The sequence below is a fragment of the Caretta caretta genome, chromosome 1, assembly GCF_965140235.1.
Source record: "Caretta caretta isolate rCarCar2 chromosome 1, rCarCar1.hap1, whole genome shotgun sequence".
NCBI lineage: Eukaryota > Metazoa > Chordata > Testudines > Cheloniidae > Caretta > Caretta caretta.
Window position 1 is genome coordinate 56,335,249 of NC_134206.1, and position 21,842 is coordinate 56,357,090.

The following is a 21,842-nucleotide window of genomic DNA, read 5'->3' on the forward strand; positions in this document are numbered from 1 at the left end:
GTAGGTTCTGCCGTGGTGTCTGATCCAAACCTGTTGGAGTGAATGGGGTGACCTCTGTGGGCTTTGGATCAGGCCTCTGGAGGGGAGCGAGTGACAAAGTGAGCAAGAAAGAAGCAGTGGATGGTTGCTGAGGCTCTTGCTATGAAAATGAACATGGAAAACATTTTTCTGAAAAGTGATACAGCCTTTTAAAAAAAGCAGTCTTTCAAATTATGGTTCAAAACTGAATTATTATTTAGCATGTAGCAGGCTATCTATCTTTATGTACCTGTGCTCCCAGACTACAGGTAGTTGTCCTGACCCTATTGCTCTTTTGTCCTAGGGGAAGCCATGCCAGTCACTAAAAAACCTGGGAGCACAGTGATTGCAGGTTCTATAAATGCGCATGGCTCAGTTCTCGTTAATGCAACTCACGTTGGGTCTGACACCACCCTGGCACAAATTGTGAAATTGGTAGAAGAAGCTCAGATGTCAAAGGTAAAAATAAAAATACTGCACTTTGTATGTAAATCAGCAAGGCTTTTGCTGTTGTGATATTTGTTTTAGAATGAGCAAGAAACAGACTTAAAAAAACCAACTCAGTTATGGAATAAGGGTTGGTAGATGTTATCATGTCCACTATGTACTTATCTTTGTTGGTTTAGTCATAAAACAAGTATCTTTGTGTTTTATTTTTGTAGGCACCCATCCAGCAATTGGCTGATAAGTTTAGTGGATATTTTGTTCCATTTATCATCATCATTTCAACAGCGACATTGCTAGTGTGGATCACAATTGGTTTTATAAACTTTGATGTTGTTCAGAAATACTTTCCTGTAAGTAGTGCCGTTGGTCCCAATATTTGCTCTTAACAACTCCATATTAGTAATGTAGCTTTTTTACTTTTCAAAGGGCTGATACTGCCAGATGCCAAACACCCTCAACTCTCAAATGCATTAGGTTTCTGTGTAGAATAAACTAAATATGTTTATGTAGTTAGTTTTTTGGCCAGCCTCCACAGAGTTGTTAGTCCATCTTCATCTCTGCATGGGATTCTGGCAAAAAATGAAATCGGTGGAGATATACCAGAGATGAATATGGTCCAGTAGCTGGATTTCCCAGAGAGCTGAGGAATTGCTGACAGGTTTGCAAACTGCCTTCACTGCTGCTGATCATGGAGCTGGTCTTTAGAAACATGAATGGCATATTGATTACGTTTAAGACGCGTAAACGGTCCTGCCAGGCTCACAGATTGTGGAAGGCTGTGCATCCCAGAGATGGCATATTTATCCTTGCGAGTGGAGGGGAAAACACAGCAGGTTGTATTATTACCTGGGAACAGATCTGCATAGCAGCACTTTTGCATTTGCAATGCTTATTACTCCAAGGGGTAAATCTCCACAGGAGTGGGGTATAAGCAAAATTTTGGCGGCCCGTGTGGGGACGGAATAAGTTTGGGGGCGTGACAGGTGAGAGGTGTAATGCCAATGGATCTACCACTATGTGGATCCTTTGGCCACAGCTCACTGTGGAACGGGTTGTCCACTTCTTCTGGTGGAGGATCCCTTCTCCCCCAGTCCCAATGGGATCCCAGCATAAAGTCATAGAAATGTAGGGCTGGAAGGGACCTCAAGAAGTCCTCAAGTCCAGCCACCTGCACTGAGGCAGGACCAAGTAAACCTAAACCATCCCTGACAGGTGTTTGTCCAACTTGTTTTTAAAAGTTTCCAGTGATGGGGACTCCATGACCTCCCTTGGAATGCTATTCCAGAGCTTAACTACCCTTATAGTTAGAAAACTTTTCCTAATATCTAACCTAAATCTCCCTTGCTGCAGATTAAGCCCATTGCTTCTTGTCCTACCTTCAGTGGACATGGAGAACAACTGATCACTGTCCTCTTTATAACAGTCCTTAACATATTGGAAGACTGTAATCAGGTCCCCCCTCAGTCTTCTTTTCTCAAGACTAAGCGTGGCCAGTTTTTTTAACCTTTCCTCATAGGTCAGGTTTTCTAAACCTTTTCTCATTTTTGTTGCTCTCTGCTGGGCTCGCTCCAATTTGTCCACATCTTTCCTAAAGTGTAGTGCCCAGAATTGGACACAGTTCTCCAGCTGGGGCTGCACCAGTGCCAAGCAGAGTAGGACAGTTACCGCCTATATCTTACATACAATATTCCTGTTAATACACCCCAGAATCACATTAGGTTTTTTTGCAGCTGCATCACATTGATGATTCATTCAGTTTGTGGTCCACTATAATCTCCTAGATCAGTGGTTCTCAACTGTGGTCCACTGCTTGTTCAGGGAAAGCCCCTGGCGCGCTGGGCCAGTTTGTTTACCTGCCGCATCCGCAGGTTCGGCTGATCGCGGCTCCCACTGGCTGCAGTTTGCTGTGCCCGACCAATGGGGGCTGTGGGAAGCGGTGCGGGCCGAGAGGTGTGCTGGCCACCCTTCCCACAACCCCCATAGGCCTGGAGCACTGAACCGCGGCCAGTGGGAGCTGCGATTGGCCAAACCTGCAGATGCCCGGCGCGCCAGGGGCTTTCCCTGAACAAGCAGTGGACCACAGTTGAGAACCACTGTCCTAGATCCTTTTCAGCAGTGTTACCACCTAGACAATTATTCCCCATTTTGTAGTTGTGCATTTGATTTTTTCCTTCCTAAGGGAAGTACTTTGCACTGAATTTCATCTTATTGAATTCAGACCAATTCTCCAATTTCTCAAGGTCATTTTGAGTTTTAAACCCTGTCCTCCACAGTGCTTGCAACTCCTCCCATCTTAGTGTCATCTGCAAATTTTATAAGCATATACTCCATTATCCAAGTCATTAATGGAAAATATTGAATAGTACCAGACCCAGGACTGACCCCTGTGAGGCTCCACTAGATGCAACCTGCCAATTTGACAGCAAACCATTGATAACTACTATTTGAGTACAGTCTTTCAACGAGTTGAGCACACACCTTATAGTACTTTCATCTAGACCACATTCCTCTAGTTTTCTTATGCATCATTGTGTCAAAAGCCTTACCAAAATCAAAGTATATCATGCTGCCCTGCTGCTCAATCTGTGCTCTGAGGGTGGGACTTGCCGCTAGATGAATATAATATTCCCAGTGTGCCTGGTAACTATAATCTGTTGTTCTGTTTTTCTTTTCTATATCTGAGATTTCCAGATAGATGCATGTTTGAAATTACTGCTCTGTACTAGACATTGTGTCCTATGTTAGCAAACAAACATCTTTCTCTCTCTCTCTCTTTTTTTTTTTTTTTTTTTTTTACTTGCAGCATCAGAACAAACACCTCTCAAAAGCTGAAGTAATAGTGAGGTTTGCATTTCAAACCTCAATCACTGTGTTGTGCATTGCATGTCCCTGTTCCTTGGGCTTGGCTACTCCAACAGCTGTGATGGTGGGCACAGGAGTTGCTGCTCAGAATGGTATTCTCATCAAAGGTGGAAAACCCCTGGAAATGGCCCACAAGGTTAATAGCTCATCATGGAAGTGTTGTATTAATACCATTTATACTGGTTGCCAGCTAGAACAAAATTTCCCAGCAAATTCTGTTAATCTATGGAAATGACTTTTTTTTTTAAATTGGTCATTGCTCTTATCATTTTGAAGGTAGATACTTTTCAGAATCACAGAGAGAGGCAGTGTTTCTTTATGGTCACAGCAAAGGGGTGAGAGACTGCAGATCCTGACTTCTCATCCCAGCTGGGCCACTGAGTTGCTGTATGACCTTGTGCCAAGTCACTTTCGCCTTTTGTTTCCTCATCTTTACTCCAGCTGTCAAGTGGTTACTACAAGTACTTCCCTCCCTAGGTTCAGGAATCTTGTGACATTTGATGAGTTCAAGTTTGAACTGCTTCAAAGCACCATACAAATGCTGCTGCTCATTGGTCTTTAGTACAGCATCTAAAAACCGTTCTTCTCATGTTGAGAGAGGAAAATAGATGCCACGATTTAATACTTTAGATATTGTCAGTTGAGTTTAAATAGACATTTCGTGAATTCTGTGCACACGCTGCTCGCTGTTAAATTTGCAATGCTTGTAGTAACTATTATATAGTGAAATACCCCAGTTTTACTTCGACAATGTGGTTATTTCCTATTTTATCAAGATGGAGTAATTTATGGTAAATGCTGACATTTTAATGACAATCACTCAGAGAAGGAAAAGAATATTAGGTAGAATTAGAGCACAGGACAGTTCATGGTATAGACACCTGTAACTTGCGTAGCTTATTCTCTTTTTATACTGGCAGAGGAGGTTGACTGCCGATGATGTGTCTATTTTGAATGTTGTGTGTGCATAAAAAGTAAAATATTCATGAACATTCATTAATTGATTATACTTCTCAACTACACACACACTTGAACAGAGACATTATATTGTACATTATATTCCAACCATTCTCATACTCACTGTGCTTGAGTTTAATATTACAGCAGTAACTGAAATATGTTATTTTGTGCAGATAAAGACTGTGATGTTTGATAAAACTGGGACCATCACCTGTGGCGTTCCTAAAGTCATGAGGATGCTCTTGCTAGGGGACACGGCTAAGCTGTCCCTAAAGAAGGTACTTGCAATTGTCGGCACTGCAGAAGCCAGCAGTGAGCATCCTTTAGGAGTGGCTGTCACTAAATACTGTAAAGAGGTATGTATTTCAAGCATTGCCCAAGGATATCTGTGTGAGCAGCAGTATTGCACTGAATAAGCCAGACACAGCTGGGTAGACCTGGCTTCACAGTGAGACCTGCATCTTTACAAACCTTTAGGACCTTAAATCTGATCATGGGCAGTAGCCCTTAGAAGAACCAGGTTTATGAACAGCACTGAGAATGTGGGTTCCAGCCTGATGATGGTCAGGAAATGGCAAGCCCTAGCTTCTTGCTTCTGTTTAAATGATTTAGACCTGGGATTCCCACTTTCCATTCCCGGTTGTGAATAGGATCTTAGTGTCTGCAGTGAACATAGCTCCCTGCCTGACCTAAGTGAAAGATGTTAGTACTGTTGCATTGTGGGTTGAATCACAGTTCCAGCTGTGTAAGCTAGTAATTAACCTGGCGACGTGCTGATGTTACATGCTTCCTACCATGGGAGTTAGGATCTGCTAAGTCGGTCTCCGTGTCAGTTCCAGGTTTTAAATTTCCTCTGGCTGACGACAGGTCCTCTTAATAAAAGGCTAGTTCATCTGGAATCTGCTTTCCCTTCTGATTTGCCAGAGCCTGAGTTTGGTGACCTTCAGGTTACAGTGCAGCATTTATTCTGGCCAAGCTTTTGATGACTCTTAATAATGGGTAATTGAGCTGCAGCCGGGGGTGGGGGGAGTCTTACATTGTGATTTATAACTGGTGGGGTTACAAGAAACTGCATGGTTTAGTGGGAAGAGCATTGAGCTGAGATTTCAGAGACCTGTGTTCTAATTCAGTTTTTGCCTCTGATCTGGTGAGTGACACTGGGCAAGACACTTCACCTCTCACCCTTTGTCTGTCATATTTAGATTTTAAGACCTTCAGGGAAGAGACTGTCTCTCACGATTTTTGTTACAGTGTCTGACAAAATGGGGCCAGGATCTTGGTTGGAGCTTCTAGATGCTACTGTAATAGTAATAATAATTTAGATGCCTTGGCAACAGCCACCGAGTTTAAACTTTCAAATAAATACATAGAATGGGTACCTAGAACATGGAACTGGACTATGGACAGGTGAAATGGTGATTTTACATTTAATAATTCACAAGAAGCATGTATAGTCCCTTCTCACACACTGCCTGACAGTAGCCAGTTCTGTTAGTCATTTATCTGATCACTAAATTTAGCCAGAAAGATTTTAACAAACCTAAGTATCACATGAACTGCAAGCCTTTGAGTCTGACAAATGGCTAGTCTCTGAGATTACCCATCTCTGTGCAAATCAGCAAATACTATCTATGGCATGTGTTTCCCTAATACTTCGGGAAGAATGAAAACACAACCAGAAACACAAAAGGAAGGCAATCATAAATAACAGTCTCCCCTTACGCTTACATAAAAGCTACTGGCCAATGTTAACTGACTTATGAAAAGATAAATTTGGCAGCAATATGAATATCCAACACGTCTAGTATAAACCTTTAGGGGTAAACGCTTAGAAAATTAAAATGCCTACTTGGAAGGAGAAGAATTCTAGTTGGTAATGATCTGGATGCCTGCCTTATTTTTTTTTTTTAAATGGACTATCTTCTCCTGGTTGCTGTTTTTGAATCCACTCTTTCTTGTGCGTGAGTCACTTCTATAATATCACATGCCTTACTTGTCACCTGACCATAGCTTGCATGTATAGCCCTTACCTATTTGAATATATTTTGTAGTATATCCACTGGCATTTCCAAACTATCGCTAGACTGTTCAATAGGCCACGGGTAGCTCTGTTGAATTCCGTGAATACCTCGGAAATTATTAGGGTCCATTAGCTTTTTAATTTGACTATTTCCTCTTTATAAATTTGGAGTTATAAAAAATGGTCTTGGCATCCTGTGAAGTGGTTCACTCACTGCAGGAGCTCCTCCTCGTGGCCAGGCGTGGCTTAGCGGCTCTCTTCCTATATGGCGCCCCCTCCTGATGGTTGCTCCGTTGGTCTCTCTTCTGTAACTCGGCCCTCTGGCCACGTCACAATATTTATGTCCTCCCATTTCAGGGTAACAAAGTTCAACAAACAAAAGTTCAACAAATAATTCCAAGACCTTGTGTCAGGTCTCTGACCCCTGACTCTGGGCCCAGTGGTTCTCACACCTTTGCCTCAGTGCTTTCTAATGTTCACTTCTCCAGACTCATGCCACCTTGCCAGTGGCCCTCCCACTACACCATATTCCAGCCCAGAGACCGTATAACCAGCAGCTGAGGTCTGGTACAGTCCCACTTGCTGCTCCTGCTTCCCTGGGCTCCTTCCTACCCAGCCTTTCTCAGGCTCTCTTCTCTGCAACTTCCCTAGGTTGACCTGCCTTTCAGGGTTAGGATCCTAGAGCTTATTCTCCTCCCATCCCGGCTTCCTCCTCACCATCTCTGTTCCCAGAAAGTGGTTGCAGACTCTCTCCTTGCCACTCCCATCTGCTACAAACTTCCTCTCTGCATACTAACCTGCCTGCTCCTGCCCAGCTGGGCTTCGTGATCCGTTCAGCCTGCCTGTCGCTCCAGGTGCAGCCAGGTAACAAAACTGGCTTCTAAGGCACACAATAACCCATTCAGGGCCTCTACGGGGTACATACTGCGTGTCACAACACAATTCTTTAACTTCTCCCTCTGATTCAATAATAAAGCCTGTTATCATAAGATTTCATTTTCTTTAAAAGTCCCAAAAAGAGTACCAGAGACAAGCTGTTTCTTAGTCCCTTGGACAAACCAGTAGCTTTTAAGAATTAAATATGCTGGCTTTTTTTAACTGTAGTCATTTTAAAAAAAAGCTCATACTTCCCAACAGCGTAGTTGAAAGTTGATCCTTCCAAGAGGCAGCATGGTGTAGTGGTAGATTAGAGATTGGATCAAAAAACCATAAGGAATATAAACAGTCACGCTTTGGGCACGAGACAACTATGTACTGTACTTATTTATGGGCAGGTTTTCCATTTATGGGGTTTTTTCTTCTGCAGAATCTGATATTATCCACTATCAGTGACGGGTCACTGGAATAGATGGACCTCTAGATCTGATCTGGTATGGTGATCCCTGTTTCTAGAAATCTAATAATAGCATTAGAAACCAGTAACTTCTGACTTCCAGTCCCTGTTCTGACACTGATGCTGCATGTGGCTTCCAGCAAATCACTTAATCTTTCTCTCTGTTACCTCTTTGTAAAAAAAGGAGGAGGAGACCAACTTTTCTGTGGTGTTTTGAGAATGAATTAGCTGATATTTGTGCATCACTTGGATGATTCAAAGTGTGTTACAAGTTTTCATTATTATTATGTTTGCAGGAACTTGGCACCGAGAGCCTGGGATACTGCACAGATTTTCAGGCAGTCCCAGGCTGTGGAATCAGCTGTAAAGTGCGCAATGTGGAAGCTATACTGGGCCAGAGTGAGCAGAGTCTGAGTGAGCAGAATGCTTACCTGAGCAGTGTCAGCACGGTTTCGCTGGGACACAGTTCATCGATCATGGTCTCTGAATCTGATGGTATGTCTGCCCTCAAAGCGTTTAGCCAACTACAAAGAGAGGTTTGAAAAACCAACAATACCAGCCACGGTGAAATAGCTATACACAATTAGAACTTGCTTCCTGCAGCAGGGAAGGTGGGATTATGTTAGAAAATACAAAGTAGCTAAAATGTATCATGGGAGAAAAGCAATATTCTTTTTTCTTAATGTGGCTGGAAAGCTAGCTGAGTACTTAGATAGTACAATGATGGGTGCTTTGCAAGCACATGTGACAAATAGGTAGTAAGATTCATAGACTCTAAGGACAAAAAGGACCGCTGTTATCATTAAGTCTGACTTCCTGTATAACATAGACCATAAAACTTTCCTGACTTAATTCCTGTTTCAGCTGGAGCATATTTTTTTATCAAAACACACAGTCTTGATTTGTGAATTATCAGTGATGGAGAATTCACCACAACCCTTGGTAAATTGTTCAGTGGTTAATTGCCCTCACTGTTAAAAATGTACGCCTTATTTCTAGTCTGAATTTGTCTAGCTCCGCTTCTAGCTGTTGGATCCCATTATACCTCTGTCTGCTAGATTGACGAGCCCAATATCAAACACTTGTTCCCCATGTAGGTACTGAACGATTGTGACCAAGTCACTCCTTAACCTTCTCTTTTGTTAGGCTCAAGAAGCTCAATCTATTTAGTTTATCACTATAAGGTATGTTGTCCAATCCTTTAATCATTCGTGTGGCTCTTCTCTGAACCCTCCCCAATATATCAAGGGATTTCTTATTCAGACTTCATACCACATAAAAACAAAACAGCAAGTTCCATTTGAAAAGACAAGAAAGCCAGGGGAGAGCACAATTTGCTAATCTGCAGTATAGTTCCCCCTAGAACAGTCCCCACTTTCACCTATCCTCTTGCCTTGCTGCCCTCCCGCCACTTTTTAGCCCATGCTTACTTTAACTTTATGGATTAAGTGTACAAGGTTATCTTCTCAAATATCCCTTAAGGTGCTGAATTAAAGGCACCATTGAATGGGTGCACATGTATCCTTGGGATAAATGTTTATTTTACATATAGAATTATAGTTATGTCCCTTTTAAAACTCATTTTGTCTACTAATGTTTTGCTGTTGACAATTCAGTTGATCTCATTGTGGAAGATGCATAGACACCAAGATTTGTTTTCAGGCTGTGGAATCTATCTTGCTCCTTCTTTACAAGTCTTGAAACATCTTTTCCATTACCAGATCATTTTCTCTCCTGTGCACTCCTCATTCCTTCCCACTCCCAACATTACCTCTGCTATAACCTTGTGTGAAAAACCATTGGAAATATATAATTGGGATATCTACGGCCCTGGTTCTGCAAGCACTTTTGTGCATGAGTGTCTTTATGCCTGTGAATACTTCCACTGAGCTCAAGGGGGCTGTTCACATGCATAAAGATACTGGTGTGCGCAAGTGTTTTCAGGATTGGAATCCAAAGTAGAAAAGAGCTTTATAATGTGAAGTGCTGTTACCATTCCAGTAGGTCTTGGCAGAACAGGAGAGTAACACTTTCTAGTTTTTGTTGCTAATCAAAACCAAGGCAAGTCTCAATCCATCTAAAAGGCTACAGGATCATTGACGTGTAATAGAAAATTCCAGACATCACCACTGCCAGAGCAGATAATCATAAGGCTTAAATCTGTCTTAGTTTCCAAAGTATCTCTTTTTAAGATGAAGCAGGTTAGTGACTGATTGCATCCTAATCTGACTTTACCCATCTGCAGAGGTTTCTCCTTCTGGCTTGTGGATGGTTATTTAAGCTCCTCCTGGTTTTTATTTCTGTTTACCACAGGTGAAGCAGCCCCTCTGACCTACTCAGTGCTGATTGGAAATCGTGAATGGATGAAACGGAACGGCTTGCTTATATCCAGTGATGTTAATGATGCAATGACAGGCCATGAAATGAAAGGACAGACAGCCATATTGGTAGCTATAGATGGTAATTAAAATTCTTTGAAGTGACGCAATGAAAAAATAAATACCACATCACATTGACCCTGCAAGTAACCCTGCTTGAATCAGATATCAACTATTTATTACTTTAGAGGGTGTCTTTCTAAGTTAGAGTGACAAGAGGCTACTTACCTTTTGGCCATAAATTGTTTGTGAACTCTAAGTGTGTAATGTGTAATCTGCAAAATGGCTTTAATTAAAAAGTAATTTCCGAGTCTCCTTTTGGCTGGAACCATCATTCTGAAAAGAGATGCTGCCAAAACAGAAGTCAACTTGCAAACCTGCTTCCTTCCTGCCTTCATGTTGTCATCTAAAGGATCACAAGGTGACCTATTCCATCACTTATCACTCATTTAAAATGTTTCATGGTCAAACATGAGCATTCTTGTTTGGTTGAAACACAAAATAAAAGATGGATTAGATTGTGAACTTGTTGGGGCTTGTGTGTAGCACAGTGGGGCCCTGGTCCGCAACTGTGGTCCTGAGCGGTACTACAATACTACTACTACTAATAATAATAATGGATTGTAAATTCTTTGGGTCAGATCATGTGTCTGCTGCTTACGTTTGGTACAGTGTCTAACACAACAGTTCCCAGATCCGGACAGGAGGCCTCTGGGCTTTGTTACATAAATATTAACTAATAATTCTGGTCTGATCCTTTTGCGACCTTAGAGCTATTTTTGTAGACACTTCAACTTTTCAGCCTGCTGCCCGTTATCAGTAGTGGGTCCAGCAAGACTGAATGCCCTTATTTTTTCCCAGCAGCATCAAAAAGAGGGACTTGCTCTACAGTTGCTGGGCCTACCATTGGGAGATCATCCGCTGCCCCATCACCACCCTTGACTTACTACCCTTTCTCACCGTAACGCAGGACTTTATAAAAAAAAATCCTTGATTGACCACTATTCCACCAGCAATAGTGACTGTAATTAAAGAGTTGGGGGCTGCGACTCATTTCAGATAAGCCCTTAATTTTTGAAATACAACTTGCAGTACTTGTCAACATGAAATATTTCAGACTGGCATGGCAGGCAGCAGGCATGCAACTTTCAGCGAGGCTATCTCAGGTAGAGGGCAAGTGTAATGTAAAAAGAAAAAAATATTCTGAGAGAGCCATCTGCTGAGGAGTTAGGTGGCTCAAAAGAGAGGTAGCTCCTTCCCTCTGGAGACATGCATTCAAATCCAGACTTGAATGACACCACCAGCGCAATTTCTGGCCCAAGTCCCCATTTGTCATCAGAAAACCATCACCTCATATGGCCCATTTTGGCACTGCATGCATAAAAGCCAGCCAGGACTGGAATAATAAGGATGATAAATGTTGGATCTGAACAGAAGCATATAGTCAGAGCAGTGTGTGTGTGTGTTTGCACTGTAGCAGTCTTCAGACAGTGATCATTACTATATTTGTGAACACTAAATTCACTCAAAATATTATAAATGCTGAAGTAATGTATTTGATAGTCCTACATATATTTATTTACAAGCAGGGGCAGGGTGGGGGAATCACACTAGCTTCTTTGAGATGTGTCTGCGCTGTAATCCGGAGGTGTTCTTGCAGCATATGTGGATACACCTGAGCAAGTTTTTGATGTAGCTAGATCAAAGCTAGCTTGAGTTGCAATAGCAGCAGAATGGGTGGTCCAATAGAGTATGCACCCAAGGCCCTGGGCAGGTGGGGCTTGTCCATGCTGCTGCGGCTTCACTACTATTATGAATCGATCCAGGTATATCAAAGGTAGCTTGGGTACATCTACATGTGCTGCAGCCACATGTCCCAGTTGCAGTGTAGACATGCCCGTGGCCCTGCTTTGCTTTCCGTGCCTTTCTGCAGCTCTTTAATTAACTGAGTCTGTTTCCTTGTGAAGGTGCGTTGTGTGGAATGATCGCGATAGCAGATACCGTCAAACAGGAGGCAGCGCTCGCTGTGCACACTCTGCAAAATATGGGAATAGACGTGGTGCTAATAACAGGGGACAACAGAAAAACTGCAAAAGCAATTGCTACTCAGGTACTCTTCTTCTGTATAAAACAAATGTTCTAAACACTCGACCAGGGGCAGTGAACTGTTGTTGCTGGTTATTTTAGCCTTTGCGTAGATGTGCAAGGTGTTTTACGCAAAGGAGGAAAAAAGATAATCTCTACCCTCATGAGTTTAACCATTAGGTAGGCTCATGCAAGCGAGTTATAGTGGGAGCTAGCAGACAAGGGAGTCTCGGAGCTTCCGTCAGCTCCCATGGAAGCGCAAATGAGCATTCAGTGTTGCACAGTGGCTGTTCAGCCACATGCAGTAGTTGCTGTACCCCTTTGCACTCTTTTCTTGTGAATTTATGAGCCATAGGCACAGCTTCGTAAAACCATTTTGATGGTGCCAAGAAGGAAGTTGCTAAATGAACTGGAAGTGAGCAGTAAGTTGGGCATACCATGAAGTCCTCTTCAAATAACTGAGTCCTAGGACAGCTCGCAAAAGCTCCCCAGAGAAAAAAGAATAATGCAGGCTTTTGTTTTTTGACAGTGATTTCACCCCTAATGGTTAGCCTCCTGCTTCCTTTCACTTAAAGGTAGTGTTCCTTCTAGTGACATCGGAAAACTCCTTTCGGGCCCTCTCCTGCTTCCTCTAAAGTTAATTGGAGTTTTGCTATTAATTTCAGTGGTAACAGGATCAGCCCCTTAAGCAGAGTTGTTACTACTAATGGTTGCTTTCTAAAGTGCAGACAGTGGCTTAAATGTATCTGATCATAGCCCATCAATGTCACCTACCAAGATAGCTACATCATCGCTCTACTTAGCCACTCCTCTACCCTTTCTCTGTTTTCTCTCACGCTGATGCTCCCATCTTTCCCTCTGTTCTACTGTCCTTTTTTCCTACTGTTGCTCCTACTGTTGCCTTCAATTACTCATTTAAGTAATCCACGAAATAGCAAAACCGGACAATAGCATGGTTCATAATCACCTTGTCTATTACAGTAATATCAGCTCCTTTTTGCTCATGCACGACACTTGTAATCCTTCTTGTATATTGTGTGTTATGTTTTCCTGAGATCTTTGAATAACGAAGGTTTCACTATATTTACTAATCTAGAAGCCTGTTTTTTATGACTCCTATGTTACGAGTGAAGTGAAAGGCTTGTAATTCCCCATCTATCTCTATCCCTCTGTCTCTCATCATATACTTACAGTATACGCTTTTTGGGGCAGGGACTGTGTTTGTACAGCATCTGGCACAACAGGATCCTGGCCTCTGACTGGGACTCCTAAGTGCTACAGTAACATAAATAATACATAATATTGGGGGAAGGGGATGCCACAGCGCTTCAATACTTACCTGTTTAGAAATGACTGAGTTAACCCTTAGAGCACTTGCCTTGTGTGTTATGCCAAGGAAGCCTTACAGTAGGAGCTGCAGTACTATGCAGTGCCTGAATCAAGGAGGAACAATGCTTGCTGGAATCTGTAGTCTCTGCAGCTGACGCTCTGGATGTGACTGCGTTCAGTCCCATTTTCTGAAAATTGTGTTTCCCTTCAGAGTCCACGCAAGTTGCTAGTGCAGCCCTCAATGGAGTTCAAGCATGGGGGACCCCAGAATAATCATCACTTTTTAATCTTTCTTTTCTGTGGTTAAAGCATATCAGAAGGGTCATTTATACTTTCTACTCTGCTGGGTTTTTTCTCCTTTCCCTGCTTGTTGTAGGTTGGCATCAAAAAGGTCTTTGCTGAGGTTCTGCCCTCTCACAAAGTCGCAAAGGTTCAGGAACTCCAGAACGAAGGGAAGAAGGTTGCCATGGTTGGAGATGGAGTCAACGATTCCCCGGCATTGGCTGGAGCAGACATTGGCATTGCTATTGGAACAGGCACGGATGTTGCCATTGAAGCTGCAGACGTCGTTCTTATTCGAGTGAGCTCAGTTGTTCAATGTAATCTTCTTCCTTGTGTCGGTTCTGAGAAGTGCCTGGGTGGGACTGTGAAAAACTGTCTGTGCTTTTGTCTTGTAGAATGACTTACTGGACGTGGTTGCTAGTATTCATCTATCAAAGAGGACAGTAAGAAGAATACGAATAAATCTGGTCCTTGCCTTAATTTATAATCTGCTTGGGATACCTATAGCGGCAGGTAGGTGACTGCTGGCTCACAGCTTGTCAAAGAGCTCCTGAGTCCTGCTTTCAGATCTGACTCCAATTTGTTGGGAGAGGCAAGGTAGGCGCGATAATCTTTTACTGCACTAAGTTCTGCTGGTGGAAGACAAGCTTTTGAGCTTCACAGAGCTCTCCTTCAGAGCTCTACACAGAGTGTCACAGCTAAATACAAGATTGGACAGATTGTTAAGCATAAGGGGTTCACACAAGCGAGACCACTTAAAAGGAAGTGGACAGTTCAGGGTTAGCCAGCAGTAAGTTGCGTTACAAATTGTTGTAGTGAGCCATATTGCCAGTGGCTCTGTTAAGTCCGTAGCTTTTAGTGGGTTTTTTTTTTAAGTGGTCTCCTACAGCATGAGTGAACCCCTCATGCTTAACAATCTATCCCGACTTGTATTTAATGTAGACATTCCCCAGACATGAAGAGCTCCGTGAAGCTAAAAAGTGTCTCTTCCAATGACAGAAGCTGGACCCACCTTGTCTCTTTCATATCCTGGGAACAACATGGCTGCAGCAACCCTGAATCCCGTTGGTTGTGCAGCCTTGGGCAAATCACATAAACCCCGTGAGTCAAAGGGAGATAATAATCAGTCTGCCTCCCAGGCATGTGTTAAAGAATACAGCTCTTGGAAAATATCAAAATCTGATGCTCTGCTATGGCATTGAGGGCTGTCTTTATACATGCATACAACAATCCTAATACTCACCGTGAGCCCACCTTTGAACCTGTATTCAAGTACTGTATAAACACAATGAAATAAGCCCTGCCTCAGACTGCTTCCGGTGTAAGTCAAGTGAGATGAAGGATGGCAGGAGAGGGCTGCCTATCTGCCTCCAACCCAGCCATTGCTAACTGGCTGCCTTTCTTACAAATCTTGAGGGCATTGACTCAGGCGCTCAGGACTAGGCCCTAAGTTTTTATTTTTAAGCACAGTGTAAAGCACAATGAGACACACAGCTAATCAGACCACTGAAAGGGTCACTTCTTTCTTTTTCAGATCTCAAAAATCTTCCTGTTCCCTCTGCTAACCCTCTTCATACACTTGTCATCATCTTGCCTTAATTACTGTCACTTTCTCCTTTCTAGCTTCCCTGCCTCACAAAGTCCCCTTAGGTCTGTCCAGAGTGCTGTTGCTAAGGTAAACATTCTCTCCCACTGCTATGACTATGTCCCCTCCTTGAGTCCCTCCACCAGATTCCTGTCATCCCCATAACTGACTCAGATTTCTCATTTGCAAAGCCCTAAATAATCTTGCCTCCTACCCTTGTTTTCTCTTTTCTCTATTTTATAGTCCTCTCAGCTTACTGCTTTCTCTGTCTCCTTCCCTCTCCGCAACCCCCCCCCACTCCCAAATTACCTATTTTCTATCATGAAACTTGGAACGCTCTTCCTGTTGTCCTCCATGAAGCACCCTTTCCTTCTCCAAATCCCTCCTTAAAACCTATGTCTTAGAGCAGTCCTCTCCTCTATCCTCAACAATCCTCCCTCACCTGAACTGTTTCAGGCTTTTCTCATTCATTTGCTTTGCTTTATTGCTATAGCAGCAGAGAGAGACAAATAGCACGTCTTACCTTTGACCACAGTCCTGCAGTTGGATCCAGGCAGGGACAGATCCTTGCATCTGCACAAAGCACTTCTCATGGGCGCAAGAGTGTCTCCCCATCTGGATCCAACTCTACGACTGAGAGCCCATGTTTTGAAAAGCCCCATGTAAATTTATGTTGGTATGTCCTTGTTTATAGAAGTCCGCACAAGTCATGTGGTGGGACTGTCTGTCCATTTAACGGTTGGACTTTCCCATTTTAAAATTAAAGCGACAGAATATTCTATATTTTAAGAGACTACATTTCTTAGTAATGTATGTGTGATCTGATATATTCTCTGTTGTTAGGGGTGTTCATGCCTATTGGAATTGTTCTGCAGCCATGGATGGGGTCAGCTGCAATGGCAGCTTCTTCAGTATCTGTGGTGCTATCTTCCCTGCAACTGAAATGGCAAGTTTTGCACAAAGCAGTTAGCAACTCTAGACTATTGGTTTTGGAGCTCAGATTAGAGACATGTCTATGGGCTGCCATAAACTTAAAATTACCAAGTGATCCTTTAGCTGAGAGCTATTTTACCTAATCCTTGGTCCCCTTCCTCCCAAAAAGAGCCATCTCATTATGAGGAGAATGCTTGATATATTCCTACTGCAATTATTATTCCTTAAATAGAGGGTAAAACTTTGACAAGACACAACACCTGTGCTGCTGTATTTGAGATCCACTTAAATAGTACCTGAGTTGATGATCAGTGGGGTTTTTTTGGTGAATATCAAATGAGCTAATGATGGCAAATCATTCAAACAGCTGTTCCATTAAAATTCAGCATTAACTGATGCTTTTTAAAAATGAGTTACTAATGGATTTATACTGGTGTTTCTGTTTCTTTAGTCAACTATAAATTAGCCAGAGAGAAGCAGGGGGAAAGGGGAAGCAACAGGAAAGTGCATTTATTTTATTGCATTTGGTCGTTCATAGTTAGGGCTCCATGTTTTTCATGGAGGTCACGGATGTCACAGATTCCGTTACTTCCTGCGACCTCCATGACTTCTGCAGCAACCAGTGTGACTGACCTCAGGGGCCCAGAGCCACCCAAGCAGCTGGCCCCAGGGACAGCCACACTGGCTGCTGCTCGGGCAGCTGCTGGAGCAGCCCTGAACCCATGGCCAGCCGCACCGGCTGCTACTCTGGCAGCCCCGGGCAGCTGGCTCGGGGGCAGCGGGAGCAGCCACAGCTGGGCAGCTCCCGGCAGCTGTCCCAGGGCAGCCAGAGCAGTGGCTGGCCCCCCAGGGCTCCGCACCTTCCGGCAGCAGCTGGAGCAGCTGTGGACCCCCTGGGGCTCTCCCCCAGCAGCTGATGCCACGGGATCCCCTCCCTCCACCCACCCCACCCCCATACCATAAATACCCCTGTTTTAATCTTGTAAGTCATGGACAGGTCACAGGCCATGTTTTTTTGTTTCTTGCCTGATTCTATTTTTGAACTGTAACTAGAGGTGAATATTTTTATAAAATGACTAGTGATTTTGGGTGCCTTCATTTTTGGGTGTCTACTTGAGACACCTGGACAGTTTCAGAAAGTGCTGAGCACCCACATTCTGAAAACCAGGCTACTTTCAGACATCTCAAATTGACACACATCTTCAATAAAGGCTGACAATGAACAAAGCATATTTGTACCTTAGGTGGTTCTGACTGTATTCTTTTATAGGATCTAATATGGGAAATCACTTCTGGCATTATGACCCCAGTCCTGCAAACGCTTAAGCACATGCCTAACTTTTACTTGTGTGTAGTCAATGTGGGAGTATTCATTTGAGTAGAGTTAAGTATAAGCTCAGGTGTCTGCAGGATCAAGACCTGTATTTGCAGGGATTTTCCCCTCCCAAAATTCCAGGGATTGGTTAGCCAAAGTCTGGGGAATTTCTCTAAGGTCTTCCCTTTGTTTTCTATCTTATTTGATTCTACACTTTTATATTCTAATACTAGAGGTCATTATGGCAAGGTGTTGCAGAATCATGCAAAATATATATGGCTCTGGACTCAAGGAGACAGTAATGCCTTATACTGTGCAGGATAATTATCTTAGCAGCCAGAAAGGCTAGAAGCTTCTTTTTTTTTCAAAACACCTGTGGAGAGAATCTAAAATGTTTGCCACTCCTGGGCTTTTCTTGTCCCAGAGTATAAGGGTCTACTAGATCCACCAAGGAAATGGTCCACGATGTGACCAATACTGTGTCATTAATGCTTCTTCTGCAGTGCAAGTAGCAGATGATTAAGGCTAAGATTTTTGTCACAGATATTTTTAGTAAAAGTCACGGACAGGTCAAGGACAATAAAGAAAAATTCATGGAAGCCCGTGACCTGTCCCTGACTTTTACTAAAATATCCCTAACAAAATTAGGAGCTGCCCCCACACCGCCTGCAGCAGCTGGGCAGCTGTGGGGGCCCCGGCTCAGAGCTTCAGGGTCCCTGCTACCTGTGGCTCAGAGCTGCAGGGTCCCGCTGCTGCTTGGAGCTCTGGGGGGCCTGCCACCCACGGCGTCCAGGAGCTGCCGGGTTCCCCCACCGCCCGTGGCAGCTGGGAGCTGTGGGGAGACCCTGTAGCTCCCAGCCACTGCAGGCTGAAGTCATAGAGGTCTCTGGAAGTCACGGACTCCCTGACAAAATCGTAGTCTTAATGATTAATCACAAAAGTCCGACATCTTCTGACACTGTTGTCAGTTCTCTACACAGGCTCTTAAAGTTGTTGGGTGATCCTAAACTTTCCTATTCCACTTTTCCTAGCTACAAGAAGCCAGGAACTGAAAGGTATGAAGCAAAAGCTCAAGGCCACATGAAGCCACTGACTCCTTCCCAAATCAGTGTTCACATTGGGATGGACGACAGGAGACGGGATTCACCCAGGCCAACTGCCTGGGATCAGATTAGTCAAGTGTCTCTTTCCTCTCTGACTTCAAACAAGCTGCACAGACATGGTTTGTTTAGAGAGGAAGAAGGTGGCAAGTGGTCACTGCTCACTAATGACCGAGATGAAGAACAGTACATTTAAATGCTGCATCCCATCACTAAACATGAAGTCACTGTGATTCTTCACCATTGGCAGCGATGACCACAAGACCCACATAAGTATAAATGGAACCCTGATGTTCCAGTTTGCAAAGCAGCTCAGAAATTCAGCATTAGATTGTGTGAATTATGATTTTGTCAGTTCACAAATAATTTCCAGTCATTGAAAAAGCTTGAGACCCTACAATGAATTATGCCCTTTACTTCTTGCACAGTGGGAAGTTGGAGTCCACAAAGCCTAACAGGACCCCTACGTTGTGGATCAGTTACTGAGAATCAAAACCCCAGCCTGTCCAGTCTCATTGACTCTCTTGTGCTTCTTTATGGAACTTCTGTGAAAAGATTTTTAAATTAAACGACCTAGAAAATGAATTTGGCAGAAAGTGAAAACCATTAAACCGGACATCAAATAGCTCTATATTTGGGGATCATATTTTTACATAGAATCAAATCTAGTCATCTCAACATGGGAAAATTTTATATTTAGGGCTCCGACAACATGTGTGTGTTTGATTAGCACAAAAATATATTAATTGTATATTTTGCTGTGCATAAAAATTGTAAAATTCTGTTTCAAAGATGACCATGTATCTTATAGCATCACTAATTGTATTTTATGAAACGCCTCCATTTGCCAAACTTGCTTGCTGTGTGCAACTACTCCTCTTAGGTTTTCCAGTTTTCTCCTGTGTGTTCTTTGGAGCCCTTTCTTCCCAGTAAAGTTCCACCTTTAGACATTTGTTATGTCTTCAGATTTTTCCCATGGGATGAGATCCTACAAGGCACCGGGGACCCTGCAATTCCTGTTGAAATCCACAGAGTTTGAGCTCCTGTCAAGGTTCCTTCCCCACTCTGAACGCTAGGGTACAGATGTGGGGACCTGCATGAAAACCTCCTAAGCATATCTTTACCAGCTTAGGTCAAAACTTCCCCAAGGTACAAAATATTCCACCCTTTGTCCTTGGATTGGCCGCTACCACCACCAAACAAATACTGGTTACTGGGGAAGAGCTGTTTGGAAACGTCTTTCCCCCCAAATACTTCCCAAAACCTTGCACCCCACTTCCTGGACAAGGTTTGGTAAAAAGCCTCACCAATTTGCATAGGTGACCACAGACCCAAACCCTTGGATCTGAGAACAATGAAAAAGCATTCAGTTTTCTTACAAGAAGACTTTTAATAGAAATAGAAGTAAAGAAATCCCCTCTGTAAAATCAGGATGGTAGATACCTTACAGGGTAATTAGATTCAAAACATAGAGAATCCCTCTAGGCAAAACCTTAAGTTACAAAAAAGATACACAGACAGAAATAGTTATTCTATTCAGCACAATTCTTTTCTCAGCCATTTAAAGAAATCCTAATCTAACACATACCTAGCTAGATTACTTACTAAAAGTTCTAAGACTCCATTCCTGGTCTATCCCCGGCAAAAGCAGCATATAGACAGACAGAGACCCTTTGTTTTTCTCCCTCCTCCCTTTTGAAAGTATCTTGTCTCCTCATTGGTCATTTTGGTCAGGTGCCAGCGAGGTTACCTTTAGCTTCTTAACCCTTTACAGGTGAGGAGTTTTCCTCTGGCCAGGAGGCATTTTAAAGAGGTTTACCCTTCCCTTTATATTTATGACAGCTCCTCTCTGTGTTTTACTCTGGTTCAGGATAGCTCACCATTTTGTCGAATCTTTTGACACTCCTGATAACTGCAGTGTTCAGCTATTTCTTTGTGCAGAGTGGCATAAATGTGGCAGTGTAAGCCATCCTGGTGGCTCAATTATTGGTACGCTCATGCTAATGCACTGACGAGATGCTTTCCGACTTGGAGTGTTTTGTTCTTGGTCCTGATGGGAGCTAGAATGTTAGAGGTGACATGCTCAGTCTCTGTGCTGATGGATTAGCTAACAGTGCTTTTCAAGGACTCTGTGGAAGTTGTGGGGACACCTCAAAAGCCAAGGTTCAACAGAGAGGCAGGGTTTGGGAGGCTGTTCTGTGCAAATGGCAGGTGAGAAAGAAGTAGTAGGTTAAAGCCCATCTGTAACTCCACTCAAAATCCCTCTTGATATCTTGTGTTAGAGCTGGGTGCTTAAAGTAAAGTCCATGCCTGAAAACTCACCCTATCCCCTTTAAAAATTACTGCATTATTACAGATCACGTCAAGCTAAAAGGGACTCTTACTTCATCTCTGAGTTTATCTTGGACCACAAACACTACAGCCAATGCTTAAAAATTGCCACTAGGAGGCAATTGTGTATATATAACAATAATTATAGTGATGTAACAGAGAACAGAGCATGACCAAGTGTTCATGGGATTCCAGGGTGGTTGGAGGGGGTGGGGGGGAAAGGGTTTGAGATTACTGTACTGTTTAAATAGCATCACATAACACAGCTTGTTGGTCGTTTAAAATAAAAGTGTAAACCGATTAAAAATGGAGATAATAGTGCATGGCCACCAGACTTTCATTTATTCTGGTATGAATCATCTCAGCAGTGCTAGCTGTTTGTCATTTAATCCTATTCTGGTTTATAGCCCGTGAAGACTTTGGAATTTATTTAAATGGAGCTTTAACATTTTTGTAGTGTTTTATCTCCCTGCTTGGGCTAGTGTAATAACAAATCAAGGTGGAAGAGAAAAGCCTTCTCTCATGCTGCTAAAGTATGAGCTTAATCACCGCAACTTTGTTTCCAAATTCACCTTCCAATACTTGTCTCTTAGTCAGGGCATTTGGAGTCAGGTGCTTCAGTGAGCTGAGTGGGTGAAATCCTGGCCCCATTGAAGTAAAAAAATCTGAAGTTGGGAAGTGGGGCAGGATTTTACCCTGGTAAAAGATCCCAAATCATTGCCCTGGGCAGTGGTGAAAGCACTGGTTTGGTTTGGTTTAAAGTCTGCCAGTTTCCCTGCAAAGGGCCAAATCATGTTTCCACTAAAGTAAATGTCCACACTCCAGCAGACTGAGGGAAAGAGTGTTGTGTTCATAACATTGGAA

At 43.1% G+C, this 21,842-nt stretch overlaps 1 protein-coding gene across 7 annotated transcripts in view; it reads left to right on the top strand.

Moving 5' to 3' along the window:
- The window catches only part of ATP7B (ATPase copper transporting beta), a 78,259-nt gene extending 56,963 nt beyond the window's left edge, over nucleotides 1-21,296 (top strand). For 6 of the 7 annotated variants that reach the window (XM_075128263.1, XM_048848826.2, XM_048848848.2 and 3 more), the window contains 11 exons: nucleotides 323-477; nucleotides 681-815; nucleotides 3,269-3,463; nucleotides 4,461-4,643; nucleotides 7,937-8,135; nucleotides 9,954-10,100; nucleotides 11,986-12,128; nucleotides 13,809-14,012; nucleotides 14,110-14,227; nucleotides 16,143-16,245; nucleotides 18,579-21,296. In XM_075128263.1, coding sequence (XP_074984364.1) covers nucleotides 323-477; nucleotides 681-815; nucleotides 3,269-3,463; nucleotides 4,461-4,643; nucleotides 7,937-8,135; nucleotides 9,954-10,100; nucleotides 11,986-12,128; nucleotides 13,809-14,012; nucleotides 14,110-14,227; nucleotides 16,143-16,245; nucleotides 18,579-18,843 — 1,847 coding nt within the window. In that variant the 3' untranslated portion in view covers nucleotides 18,844-21,296. Of the gene's footprint in view, nucleotides 1-322; nucleotides 478-680; nucleotides 816-3,268; nucleotides 3,464-4,460; nucleotides 4,644-7,936; nucleotides 8,136-9,953; nucleotides 10,101-11,985; nucleotides 12,129-13,808; nucleotides 14,013-14,109; nucleotides 14,228-15,337; nucleotides 15,390-16,142; nucleotides 16,246-18,578 lie in introns of all 7 variants that reach the window. The other variant, XM_048848835.2, reaches the window with a different exon arrangement.
- The last annotated feature ends 546 nt before the right edge of the window (nucleotides 21,297-21,842 follow it).